The 14051-nt window shown below is 46.0% G+C and overlaps 1 protein-coding gene across 1 annotated transcript in view; it reads left to right on the plus strand.

Moving 5' to 3' along the window:
• The first annotated feature begins 3074 nt into the window (after positions 1-3074).
• The window catches only part of mta2 (metastasis associated 1 family, member 2), a 30491-nt gene continuing 19514 nt past the window's right edge, over positions 3075-14051 (plus strand). Inside the window, exons 1-2 of the mRNA XM_035409821.1 lie at positions 3075-3512; positions 13909-13976. Coding sequence (XP_035265712.1) covers positions 3485-3512; positions 13909-13976 — 96 coding nt within the window. The 5' untranslated portion in view covers positions 3075-3484. The remainder of the gene's footprint in view (positions 3513-13908; positions 13977-14051) is intronic.

Below are 14051 nucleotides of genomic sequence, written 5' to 3' on the forward strand. Positions count from 1 at the left end.
TGCCCGAGTGTGCATTACAGCATGTAGTACATATTCGGTTAATTTACTGAGTTACACCCCTCATTGTACAGGAGTATTTGGAATGCATTGTTTTTATTTTTATTATTGCCAGACATTAACCAAATAGTCCAGTACCGCTCGTGACTGAACTATCTGGGACGGGTTCCAGCTGTGGGAGTGGAAATGTGTGTATGTGTGTGCGTGTGTACGTGTGTGTGAGTGTGTGTATGTGTGTGTGTGTGTGTGTGTGTGTGTAGGCTTCTGCTGTACCTTGAGAAACATCACTCTGGCACACTTTACATTTCATTAATAACCAAACTTTTTCAGATCCCAATATTGAAGCATTTCAAGACAAGAACTGAGACCAAATTTTCATCATAACTTTGAGAAGATGTCTTGTAAAACAAGAAAGGCACATACGTCCCCTAATTCATAACGCATCAATAATTCCCCCAATAATCATGCACACACGTGCATAAGCATGATTATAATCTAACACTTTAGTGTTGGACTACAAAAAGCTGAAGTTTAACCTTTACCTTCATGATGAAAACAGGTTCCGCTAACCGGAGTCATTGTGGAACCGCACACTACCGGCACTGATGGCGGCTCGCATCCCAACGCTTCGTCATTCCGGAGTCAAGCGGCAAAAGGGCCCATCAGAGTAACGTAGGCTCCCACAGAAAAACTGCCATCCGTCGCTGTTACCCCCCCTCCACCACCCCCCACAGACACACACACACACACACACACACACACTCAAAGATTTACGTCTGAGGGACAGATCGCTGGCTCCACAGAAACCGTTATCTTTACTGTTGTCCTGTGATTTTATATTAATTCTCTGTTTTGTACTTTTCACGGGGAAGTAAAACCTGACATCACAGTGGTCTGTATTAGGATCATATTTTGCTTGGTTCTTTAGTGCGATATCATTTACTTGCTTGTCAGTCTGAAAAGTGGCAGATCATTTTTATGGGTTCATATGCAGTCAGGGGGACACTGTCTTATAGTCTTTTAACAAGGTCATCCACTAATGGATTAATTAAAAAACGACTCAACCCATTAATCAACAATTATGAGTGAAATTATGGGTAATTGCGGAATGATTTGTAACAGTCAATCAAAGAGCGTAACGAGCATCATCCCCTTGGATTTAATGTAACTTGGTGTATCCGTGGTTACCCCTAACAGGACTGCCAGGCGAGAGTGTACATCCTGCTATCAGGAGAGGTGGTACAACTATGGTGTATGACATCAATAACTGCATACATCCACTGTAACTATTATAATCATATAATCATTAGCATGAACGCACTGCTACACGCAGTCCAATTTATAGCACAGTGATATAGGACCAACCGATCGCAGACCAGGGGGCAAAGATTACAATTGCAGGAACATATAGTCATGTTTCTCACCATACCTGTTTGTTTGTAAAGAATTTCAGTTACAAAAATGATAAGATATATTTTGGGGGGGGGGGGGGGGGGGGGGACTATTCTAAATGGTTGGACCCATCATACCACAACCCCCACGTTCCCCAAGGTCCACCCATAGGGACGGGTCTGGTGTGGCACAATGCCTCAGGACAGATGGCCAGATCTATGGAAAGTGCATCTGAACCATGTTCATCCCCTTCAGTCAGCAAGTGCATGCACGGGATTGCTGTGGTCGGAAAGCTTCCGGCATCAAACCGATGTGGCAGCCCCCCGATCGGGGGGGCTCAACCGTCCATTTAAACCACGAAAACCGCCAAAGACTACAACTGGAACAGCTGCCTCCTAAACGGTTACAGCCGTTCCCAGTTAGAATGAAGCTCAGCTGTCTAAACCCCTTGCTTTGGCCACTACTAATAGGTATTTTGCAGGCCTATTGCAATACTCCTGTAGTTAGGAAAAATAAGAATTCTGTCGCTTTCAGGATAAAAAAAAACTAATTTAAAATCTCATCTGTATAAAATAGGCACAGCATAGTTTTGTTTTCTTTTGTTATCTATGTATAATTCAACTATTAAAAACCTCTTTAAGTATGGATTTTTCAAACCCAGTGACCTTAAACTTTTTGACTGTGTCGCTTTTTCAGGGCAATGCTGACAATGGAAGGTGTCAAAAGTGAAGTAGGCAATAATATATACTGAGGCCAGGTAAATTGAACACAGACATGGATGTCCAGGATGCCCAGAATTTCTAAACTGACTAAAATAAAGCACAAATGGATAATTATTATTGCCATAAAGTCTGACAACCATTGGATATCTTTTTTAAATAAGCAATTGCATTCATGCAGTTTCACGCTTCCTTTTTCTATGAAAGATCTAAATTCTAGTTTTCTCACCAGAAATATTTTAACCTGCGGTACACACAAACTAAAACTTTTTAAGAAGCATGTAACCTCATAGTAGCATGTACAAGCCGTGAGTTTTCTTTTTTATCTTTGGGTAATTATATTGGCGTTTAAATGTAATAGTACGAACCACTACTCAGGCTTACCAATTTTTTTCAATTTATTTAGGAGAAATAATTTTCAAATGCATAATGAATAGACGATGCGGCCAACCATCCAAAACTATACTCAAACACGTAGTATCTCATAGAGGGCAGTGTTGGAGCAAAATCTTCGCAAGTGAAATTCGTTTGTGTGGTGGATTGAGGCCGCTAGAGGACGGTGTTTAGCCGATATTTTTGTAAATTTCTCTAGTTTCAAGAAATAAGGGTGAAATGGTTATCTATCCATATATCTATCTGTATTTGTTTTTTTATTATAGCCCATTATAATATATGACAGATAAGAGATTGTACAGAATCTATTTGCGAAAAATGAATTAATTGCACATGTCATCAGGCACATTATAAAAGGGATGTATAACATAATAATAATAATAATAATAATAATAATAATAATAATAATAATAATAATAATAATAATAATAATAATAATAACTCACTTTTTTTTCCTGCTCCGATTAGGCCAAATTGTTACGGCCAATATTTCGAGACTCTCCGGTTGTGTCACCGGAGAATCCCGAATGACGTCAAGGCTCCGAAGGCGCCGAAGATGACGTTCAGAAAAGTAGAGGGGAGGGGGGGTTGAGTGTGTGAACTGTGCGGAGGTGAAGAAGAGGAGGATGAAGCTGGGAGCGGAGGATGGGAGGAAGAGTGGAGTGAGACAGACAGGCTGGCTATCAAGGGCTGAGTGTGCATGCCTGCAAGTGTGAATGCGTGAGTGAGTGGGGTAAAGAGAGAGGGAGTTCGTTACCGGACTTGAACAAAACGAAGACACATTTTCACCCCTCTACAACATTGTAACGGAAACTTTAAACTTTTACCCGCCGCAGCTTAGCTACAGTGCCGGGTCCTGGCTTTTGTTTAGCGGCGGGGGTGGACGACAATAAAGGCAGGAATTAAACCGCTTCGGATCGGCATTTTTTTCACGCAAGAGGGGAATCCCTTGGCCAGTGTATATCAAGTAGAGAAACAAGAGAATGGCGGCCAATATGTACAGAGTCGGAGGTAAGTTATTGTTTTATTTTTTAAGAGCCATAGCCAGTTGGCTAACTAGCCTAGCTAACTACCATTATTTATTTCCGCGTATGTAAGTGCTTGCCAGGCTGCAGTTTAAGATGTCAGTTATTTTGAGGCTCGTAGCGTCGTTTGGCCATATAGCCAGCTCATTGACACGCCGCGTGAATTTCGAACAAGGCATCGCTATCTAGCTTTCAGAGCTAGCCTGCAAATGTAATCATCTTGCTAGCTATCCTAACTGTGCTAACGGCGTGTGGCCATTAGCCGGCAATAGTATACCAGGGTAACATTAGCTAGAACGTTAGCTGGATGGCTAACGTTAGCACGGCTAACTACGAAGGTAAGACAGTGCTACCAACTACAGCAGACGTTAGCTAGTTAGCGCGACATGTCCCAGTAGCTACCTATTGCTAATGATAGCTACTGAACTCATTTGGTGGCTCATTTTAAAGGAAAACCACATAACGTAAGCTGCATTTTTGTGTAATAATTGGTTAGTTGTTTGTTAGGTAAGGTGAATTAATTAAATTGAATATGCTGGACAATTTTCATTATCCAATCTAATCTGAATTCGAGTCTGTAACGTCAGGTCGCCTGGAAGAGTGATGGCTAGCCTAACATTAGTTAGCAAGTTTTCTATATAGTTAGCTGGCTAGCTCCCTACCCAGTTAGCGACCTAGCTACCGACCTATCAGTGGTTACTTTGCTAGTTGCTGACTTGACTCGATCAAGTGCTTTTTCTAATGGGAATGATCAACAACTAGTTAGCTACAGTATGTATACTTGCTTGCTGTCCGATTCATGAAAATTCAGGCACTGTAGGTAACGTAGCGTTGTCTGTCACTGCTCGACAGGAACGTTAGTGTTGCTGGTCTAGGAAAAAGCCGGGTAGCTTGCTACTGTACGTTAGCTGGGAAAGCCGGTAACCAGGATTTGTCGGTTTGGGGTAGTAGTCTATCTTAGATATTGTCTCTTTATTTAATACTCTTGTATAGATCAATTTATATAATCCATTGTCCGCGAAATGTGTCCAGATTTCCACATACCATAGTCATTTTTGCTCGAAAGACGGTGTTGTGCTCCAGCAAGTGTAATCTCACATCCTCCCGCTGTTTTTATGGTTGTATCAGCTAAAGTCCCAGAAGAGCGACTGTAGCTATATAGGTCACGGTGATTAAACAGTAAAATGCAGTCTGTTTTTGAGCCCTCTGTGCAAATACACGGCGCGACACAAACGCGGCAGCCGGAGGCTCTGTTGCATTTTGTCACGATAGTTGCAGATATCATCTTACTAAAGTAGAGGCGAACTAAAATGTGCTGTTGCGTTCGCATGTTCAAACCAGTTTTGAAGTCAGCGATGCGGTGTTAAATCTTAGTGGACATTGTGTACAAACAGTGCGACAATGAACGTGCTTTTCAGACAGTGCAATATAATGGAATGTGCCCTTTCCTCTGGGTCTATTTATAACGAATCGATAACTTTTGGTATGTATTGAGCGCGTCTACAGCTGCGAGACGTGTGTGGATGTACCATGGAAATTGTAGCTGTGTGTCGTGGGTCAGCTTAAGGGTGGCTTTAATTTAATAAAATGACACCTGATGGAAGTTGCACTTCGTTCGAGCAACATTTGGGAATAAATTGATTACTGTAGCTTTCTAACTGTGCTTACACAGTGAACGGTAGCCTACAAGTAGTTTTCAGCATATTCAGTATCGCGCTGCTGTTCATGGTGCTTTCCCAACTTTCCTACGTTGTAAGTATTATACCCATACTAATACTTCGCACGTTTATCTTAACAACTCCTAAAGGGCAAGGATGTCGGTCAAAAATAGACAGCATTTCAATGACTGTAGCTGACATTAGGGGGTTTTGTTTCCTGGTAATCAACGTTGGATCCACCGTGACATTATCGCCACTCAGGCGCAGCTTCTTTCTACCTCTCCCTGCTCTCTGATCTTGGCCTTGTGCGTGATTCTGTAGCAGAGCGCTGCAGATGGTGTCTTCCGGCCTGTCGGCGAGGCCTGGCTTTGCTCCAATACCTTCGAAACTGTGCCTCCAGCACCGCTCTCGACAAAGAAGTGTTAACCCGTGCTCTGTCGCTCACTCTGGTACTGCCGCGAACGCTCTCTAGGGGACTCTCGTGAGCGCGCACCGACGCGGTCGTTCAGCCTTTTGTTCCATTATCACTTAAGACGGCTGGTTTGCACAGTCAGGTTCAATGCCTGCTGATTATTTGTGTGGGCAAAACCAGGAGGAAAAACAGCTTCGCAATCTACTTGTCTGAAAAGTCCCATTCCACAACATTATTTCCCTAGTTGTAGAATTTAAATAACTCTGCCAGTGTCTTAAAATGTCTCCTGGACCACTTGATTAAGGGGTTTGTCTTAGTAGATCGAACATATTCTTTGAGGCTTATTCTTTTCTTGATTAGCAGGTCTTCTTGACCTGCTGCCTTTCGAAATGAGTGACCGGTATGGGTTACTGTTCAGCGTGTAGTGATGTGCAGTAAGGATGTGTAACACACTGTCTTTTTTTAAATTCTGAGTGTCGCTTCAACCTTTCTCCTTGTTTGATTTGTCATTTTCAAGCGTGTGGCCTTGTGTTTCGGGTTCATTTTTGGCAGCCAACTGAAACTGCACCCACCTCTAATAAGAAATGCCAGTGACTGCCTTGTGTTAAGGGGGATTGGGGAGGTGGGAACGTCTAGCTGGGCAGGTTCTTCACGAGATCTGTCTGTCTGTCTGTCTGTCTGTCTGTCTGTCGGTAGGCATGGCCTGGGCAGGGTCGGCCCAGACAGTGAACGCATCCATTGTTAAGTCCACTACCTCATCCTACATGAGGCTGAGAGAGTCGCTTTGTCTAAGGACAGCTCCGCCGGTTTTGGATTAATGGTTTGCGGAGATGAGGACGAATGAGATTGATCTGGAGACCCTGCAGGGATTTGAGATGCTGCAGTAATCCCAGGGCATGGCGGTTTGAGCCCTTTTTTTTTTTTTTTTTTTTCTTTTCTTTTCAGGTCCGCGCTCTACGTGCAGATTAGGCTTCCGAACGGAAGCCGCCAAACAGGCCGCCTCAGCCCGGGTACACGAAACTGCGGCAGCTCGCGTTGCTGGCGTTTGGGGTTTGGTTGTTGGTGTGCGTTTGGCGTTTGGTTGTTGGTGCAGCTGATTCGTGGCAGTATCGGTGGTTTTAACCCTTGAGCGGCCGCTGTAAGAGAATCTTGCCGTTTTTTGTCAATTTTCTGTCCACAGCCAGAAACACACACACATCTGGTTTAAAGCACGGTGAGACCAGGTGCGGATGATTTCTTTTGTTTTCTGTCGGTCCTCGCTTGACAAGCTGGCTACGACCGAAGGCTATCGATATTTCGCTGGTCCTGTCTCAGAGTCTCGGAACGGCATGCTTGGAAATTTCGTTATTTCAGGAACGGACAGTCGGTGAATGCAAGCAGGTAGGCCTAGGCCTAGATGCTTTCCGCAAAGTCTGTACCAGTCGCTTTGCGGTGCTTTCGTTTTAACCCCCGTAACTGGGATCTTTTTGCTAGCAGATGTGTGCAGAGAGAGAGAGAGAAAGAGAGGGAGACAGAGAGAGAATGTGGTGGGTGCCAGTACTCTTATAATATGTGAATCTGTGCAGTCGTCTGTTCTCAGTCAGAGGTGTCAGACTCCAGTGCTGAAGGGCTGCTGTGCATGCTGGCTTTTGGTGTCTTTCATCGCCTCGTTTAAAGAAGAGCTGTAATGGGTTTCAGCCCGTTTTGAATATAGCAGTAATGAAGAAAACTACTTGACTGTCTAAAGATGTCCTGTATGTCCTTGCGTAGCCACGTTCACTTTACATGGATTCCTTCAGTAAATGTTTTTACACAAATTAAAATGGATCTCACCCTGCTCTTTTATGGCTGTTGCTGTTGATTATTTTGTTGTTGTTTTCTCTTTTGGTTGTCTTTTTAAAGTAATCCTATAAAAAGTCTTTTGAAACAGCGCTGAGTTATTTATTGACACAATGAAAGATCTGAACACACCCTCAAAATATTCAAATAAATAATTATGCTCAGTTACGGGAACTTGTTTTTCCCAGCCATAATATTCTGTCTCCCCAAAGTGATCCACAGTGTTTGATGGACACTTTTATCATGGTGATTGAGCGCTGTGTAAAAAAAAAAAAAAAAAAGAATTATAGTATGTATTTTTTTTTTTCATTTTTATTATAAGCTACATAATGCATATTGCATTGCCTGTTGAAGCCTTGCTCACGTTCGGTGTGATTTTTGTTGAGTGCTTGTGGGAACCTCTGGGTGTGATGTCACATACGTGACGTCAGTGAGCCCATACATTCACATTTATATACTAGGGATTTAGCCGATTCTCAGGAGTGTCTGCCACAGCATATGTTCCATTCCATTCCATTCATGCAGCTGGGCCTGGGTATTTACTGAAGCAATTTAGGATGAGTAGCTTGATCGAACCTACAACCTCAGAGTTACAGTCCCATTTCCCTTACCATTACGCTACACTGCCGACCCGATACGTTCTGAACGGTAGACTGTCTTCATCCACTTTGGCTGAATTTCTCAACAGCTTTTCTGATTCTCAGCTTTTATTACAACCCAATTATACACACAAGCTTTTATTGACTTTTTTTTAATTTTTTACTTTGTTAATCCGTTAAAGAGATGGATTAGGCAGAATTAATATTTTCTTGGAATTCATTCTGCTCTGGAGCTGTGTTCCATCAGTTTGAAATTCGAACTGTGCTTTTCCTTTCTGTTTCTTTTTTGCTCTTCTTTTTTGGAACTGTGCTTTTAAAAATGTGTTTGTGGTCTGCTGGGTGGCTCCCCCTGTTTAGGCACTGTCCCAGGGCCCCGTGGTCTGGTGTCCAATCCGGAGCGCACAGTCAGTCCCATCCCGATGAGACGAGGAACGATAGGGTTTCAGCCAATCAGGACCTCAGGGTCTCGCCGTGCATCGGAAAGCCCCGCTGTTTGGGGGTTCAGGCCTGGTGTTTGCCCTGTTTGCTGTTTTTGCTCTGTCTCTTTGCCTTGCTACTCTGTAAAGTGTCTTTGTGACGGTTCTCTGTAAAAAGCACTACACAAATAAAATGGAATTGACTGGGCAACCACAGGTCCGTGCTTGAAGTGTCGTCCTCTGACCGTGCAAACCTGACTTTTGGGCTGTTGCGTTATTAGAAGTGGCGGTCGACATCGCATGTATACAGTGAAGGAGAGTATGTGCTTGCTATGCCTGCCCTATCCCAAATGGATAGGAGTGGTGGCATCCACAAGCACTGGTGAGGGTTGCCCTGCCCGAGGGGGTGCCCTGCCCGAGGGGGTGCCCTGTCTGATGGGTGTCCTGTCCAAGGGGGGTGCCCTGCTCGAGGGTTGCCCTGTCCGAGCGGGTGCCCTGCCCGATGGTTGCCCTGCCCGAGGGGTTGCCCTGTCCGAGGGGGTGCCCTGCCTGAGGGGCTGCCCTTCACGTGCAGCTTGTGCATAATAACTCGTCTGCAGGTGCATCATCATCAGGGGAATTTTGTGGCCAAGGTCCTTAGCAGGGTGCGAGCCACATTCAACGCTGGCACAGTCTGTATCCAACAGCCCTGTGGGGCCCAAGCACACACACACTGAAGCAGTGCTTCCTGCATTTAGACTCTCAGCAGATCAGTTATTTAACTTGCACTGGGCTAAGGTGTGGTATTATCCCAGAGGTGTTGGCAGCTTATGAAAAGCCCTTCGCTTCAGATTTGCCGTTATTGTTAGCGAGAACATTTGACTCAACACCTCTGGTATTCCCTGATGGTTCCTGAGATGCACAGAACCGTAAGGTGCTTCACGTGTCCCTGGGGACAGTGTCTTTGTGCAAGGCTTCTGTGATTCTGGGCTGCAGTCGTGTGATGGACGGTGTGATGGGTGATGCATAGTGTGATGGACAGAGTAGGGCTAAATGTTCTTCTCTGACCGAGGCACTGGATTCTACTTGCATTCTGGTGAAGGCACTGTGCTATAGGTTAACATTGTCATTCAGCCCTGTCTGTTCTCCTTGCTGCTGTTCAGTTGATACATTGGGAAGGGAGGAGATTCAGTTTGATTTTGCAGTGGAAATGATATGTACTCCAATGAAACTTTGAATTTTCATTACGTTATATTGATTTTCTTTTTTAAACATGGCATTTGTTTCTAACGGGGAAATTGCATTTACTCGGCCTTGACTTGTAACTGATGCAGTACAGACTTGCACTGGGAGTATTTTATTTTTCTGTCATGTTTCTGGCCTGGATGGGATAGTAGGGGGCTCCAGAATAGCATGGTGCTGTGAATAAGAGCTTTGGGGAAATGCTGCTAAGATTCTACCACCTCACCTGCCCACAGATTTTTATATGTCCTGGATTGTCACCCTCTGGGGCCATTCTTATACTAAAACGTCTCTCTTGTGTTAGAGATGTTTGAATTTGTAGTGCAGAAGGCACATGCACGCATGCATACACACATACACACACGCGCACACACACACACACACTCGCTCTAACGTGCATAACGGCCGTCCCCTCTTCAGACCCCCCCGGTCTGACCCGGCACACAACCGGGGCTCAATTAAGGCGGTAACATGGCCGTTGACACCTCATAAGATGGCGGTCCATGGGAAAAGGAATTAAATAATTACCCCTGACTCATTCCGCCAGATGGAAATTGTGTGCACTCCAAGCGCTGTGGAGTGTGGGTTAATACCTCGGGCTTCTGGAGTGGAAATCGGAGCCGGCGTTTGAGTGGCAGCAGTGGCAGGGGGAGAGAGGGTCATCCCTGGAGAGGAGGACTGAGGAACTCTGGGTAGCGCACCTGCGTTTCCTTCCCTGACCGATGAGGGTGACGCGCACGGACAGGATGCTCCCTTCAGTTGAACGGTGAGGCGGCAGCTTCCTCACCGGCGGGACCCACCGTACCTGGAGAGGCCTGGCGGAGGGTTCCCCTAAGACCGTACCTTTTAATCCTGGTTTTTCAGACGCGTGAGTCCGTCAAGGAGCCTAACAAGCTCTTCAGTTTATATGTATATTTTTTTTGACACTGAAGCTATGCCTGTGATTGATGTCAGAACTTCTGTGTTGTGTGGAAATCAAGCTGCAGAAGAAAAAAAATCCCTGAAACATACAATGTGTCTGGTAAAATGGCCCCATTTACTTGACATTGACATAATCTACCCTCTTTTGGCGGGTGGTCAGGTGCTGGTTTCAGATCCTGGATAGGGAACTTGGCTTGCAACTCCAATGTTTGTTGGGTTGATTCCCAGGTGGGGCAATGTTGGCTTACCCTTGAGCAAGGTACTTTACTGGAATTCAGTACAATTTTCATATAAATGGATTGTATCTGATGAATTGAAGCTGTGTAAGTTGTTTGGGATGAAGAGTCTGCTGTATGCCTTATGTGTAAATGCATGAGATACTCAGGTTTGAGTTTGTACATATATAAGGGTGGTACACACTTTTGTAAGTAAGCATGTTGCCATACACGGGAAGTCTGTGGATACAGGATGCTCATAAGACGCTTGGCTAACTGTAGGCTAGACTCTAGGGTCTACAGAGGCTTCTTTGAGGAGAGAAATTTAGACCCCGTTTATGATCTGTCTCAGAACTTTCACTGGCTGCTCTCTGTTGAAACAGAGCAGGCCTGTTACCACACTGAGGTGTCCCCACGAACAGGCAGGCTGAGATCCTCTGTGCATTACGTTCCTGCCGCTTGGCGGGAGCTTTTACCCAGAGTTCCCTGCAACGCAAACGCCTTGATCAGGGGTGGAGTGGCAGCGGTGCCCTGGAGGGCGAAGTGCGGTCCTGACAGACGCCGTAAAGCGCGAAACACGGCAACGGCTTGTCAGCCTCCCTGAAAAAATGTTAGCTAATAAAGTTGTAGAAAAAAAAAAGAAGCGAAGGCACCAGGCTCGGTAAAACGGCTGAATATAAACGCATGCTGAACGTGAAGGCCGCGCAGAGTGCTGAAGAGGATCATGGGAACCGGAGTTCAGTATGAAGAGACGTCTCTGAGGAGAGGAGCAGCTGTGTGAGTCTGCTGTTATAGTCGCTAAGGGGAACTCACTCCACCCTCACAATATGTGAATGCCCTGGTAGCTTTGTGAAGGGGTGTTCAACTGGCCACTGTTGAGTTGCTGGTGAAGCCCCTGGTGGGCATGTAGGGAGCTTCACCCCCTCTTTGGTATTTCTCCCAGGGTGTCCTTGACAAAGAGAACCACGTTCTCCGTGGACCTTCCCTGGTTAAATAAAGGATTAAAACTATTTATATGCTACAGGCCGGTGGGAGGGGGAAGGTGCCTGTTGATCCTAGGTTGCAGAACGGAGAGGTGTGGCTCGTGTGTAGGGTCCGATGGTCTTCTGTAGATGTGACCCGCACCAAGGTTTTAAATTTGTTCAGTTGTAACAGGTAGCCATTTGGAGGATAGTGAGAGGGAGGGGGTGATATGGGGGTGGGGTCAAGGACCGAACCCTGGGGGACGCCTGTGGAGGGGTGTCCGTACCTTACGGCCCCAGGAAACCTGTAAGAAATGTCCAGTGAGGTGAGGATGCAGGCCAATCGAGGGCCATGCTGTTAGTTGGTTAGTTGGTTTGTTAGTTGGTTAGTTGTCTTCTTGCTGAGGAAGTTCTTTTTCACAGTCAGGTACCAATACATTCATGCATACCCACAACATTGCATGTACAAGGCATATAAGGTAAACGGTAACACAGAGAATGCCTGAAATTATAACTGAGCCTGAGAACAGTTTTGCTAAGTGATAAGCGGAGAGAGTTGGATCCCTGTTTCGGAAGAGAGGAGACTGTGGCGGCCACTGCAGAAGGTTCAGGACTGAGGAGAGCAACTGAACACCGGTTCATCACTGAACTCAGACAAGGGAAGAAAATGGAACATTATGAACTGTTATTTTTCTTCCTTTTGACTTTTCAGTGAAGTGAGTTCATGTATAACATACTGTGTGTGTGTGTGTGTGGTTTAATTCCTTTGCTGCCATCTGTGTAATTTTGCTCCCTTGCGTGACAGTCATTATGAATGCAATCCATCAAGAGCTGGTCGTATGGGAAAGCCCTTGTGCTGGTCGTATGGGAAAGCCCTTGTGCTGGTCGTATGGGAAAGCCTTTGTGCCGGTCGTATGGGAAAGCCCTTGTGCCGGTCGTATGGGAAAGCCCTTGTGCCGGTCGTATGGGAAAGCCCTTGTGCCGGTCGTATGGGAAAGCCCTTGTGCCGGTCGTATGGGAAAGCCCTTGTGCTGGTCGTATGGGCAGACGCTTGCGCTGTGATATTTTAAAGCCCACAGGCTAGGTAATGACAGGCTATCCATCTATCCAGCTCTCCAGGCTGTCCGTATTACAGGGTTCGATAAAGTTTTAACCTTTCCGTTGAAGTAAACTGAGTTTGTGGAGCCTGGAATGAGACACTGGGGCCATTTTGAAATTTCAGCCAGTTGTGCTCTTAACCCTTCACGCGTGCAGGTTGTTCTTATTTTCTGCTAATGGCGCCCAGCACACACAATTCATTTGTGACTGTGGAGCGCATGGCAATGCAGCCTGGCCGGCCTCACACTCAGACTCTGTGAGATTCATATGTGAAGTACAGACGGCTGTGCCTGTCAGACTCTGTGAGATTCATATGTGCAGTACAGACGGCTGTGCCTGTCAGACTCTGTGAGATTTATGTGTGAAGTACAGACGGCTGTGCCTGTCAGACTCTGTGAGATTCATATGTGAAGTACAGACGGCTGTGCCTGTCAGACTCTGCGAGATTTATATGTGAAGTACAGACGGCTGTGCCTGTCAGACTCTGTGAGATTCATATGTGCAGTACAGACGGCTGTGTCTGTCAGACTGTGAGATTCATATGTGCAGTACAGACGGCTGTGTCTGTGCTTATTGTGCTGTACTGCTGTGAGCGCTCTGTCATCTGGAGCACGGCACTGTGCTGCATGGTGCCAGAGGGGAAGCTCAGTGCATCAGCCTCCTTTTTCTGACATTACTGTTCTCTCTCTCTCACCTTCTCCCTCTATCTCTCTCTCCCTCTCTCTCACCTACTCCCTCTCTCCCTCTCCCTCTCTCTCACCTACTCCCTCTCACCCTCTCCCTCTCTCTCACCTACTCCCTCTCTCCCTCTCCCTCTCTCTTTCCCTTGCGCTCTCTCTCTCCCTCTCACCCTCTCTTCTTCTCCCTCTCTCCTTTTCTCTCTCTCTCTCTCCCCCTCTCTCTCTCTCTCTCTTCCTCTCTCTCTCTCACCTTCTGCCTCTCCCCTTCTCCCTCTCTCCTTTTCTCTCTCTCTCTCTCCCCCTCTCCCCTTCTCCTCCTTCTCCCTCTCTCTCTCTCACCTTCTGCCTCTCCCCTTCTCCCTCTCTCTCTCCCTCCATTCAGATTACGTGTACTTTGAGAACTCCTCCAGCAACCCTTACCTGATCCGCAGGATAGAAGAGCTGAACAAGGTGAGTTGCCCTGAGACCCTTCTGTGTGACTTTTGGTCTGAACGGGAGTCCCTCCCTGCAGGCTGATCACATGAG

The sequence above is a fragment of the Anguilla anguilla genome, chromosome 3 (genome assembly GCF_013347855.1).
Source record: "Anguilla anguilla isolate fAngAng1 chromosome 3, fAngAng1.pri, whole genome shotgun sequence".
Classification (NCBI taxonomy): domain Eukaryota; kingdom Metazoa; phylum Chordata; class Actinopteri; order Anguilliformes; family Anguillidae; genus Anguilla; species Anguilla anguilla.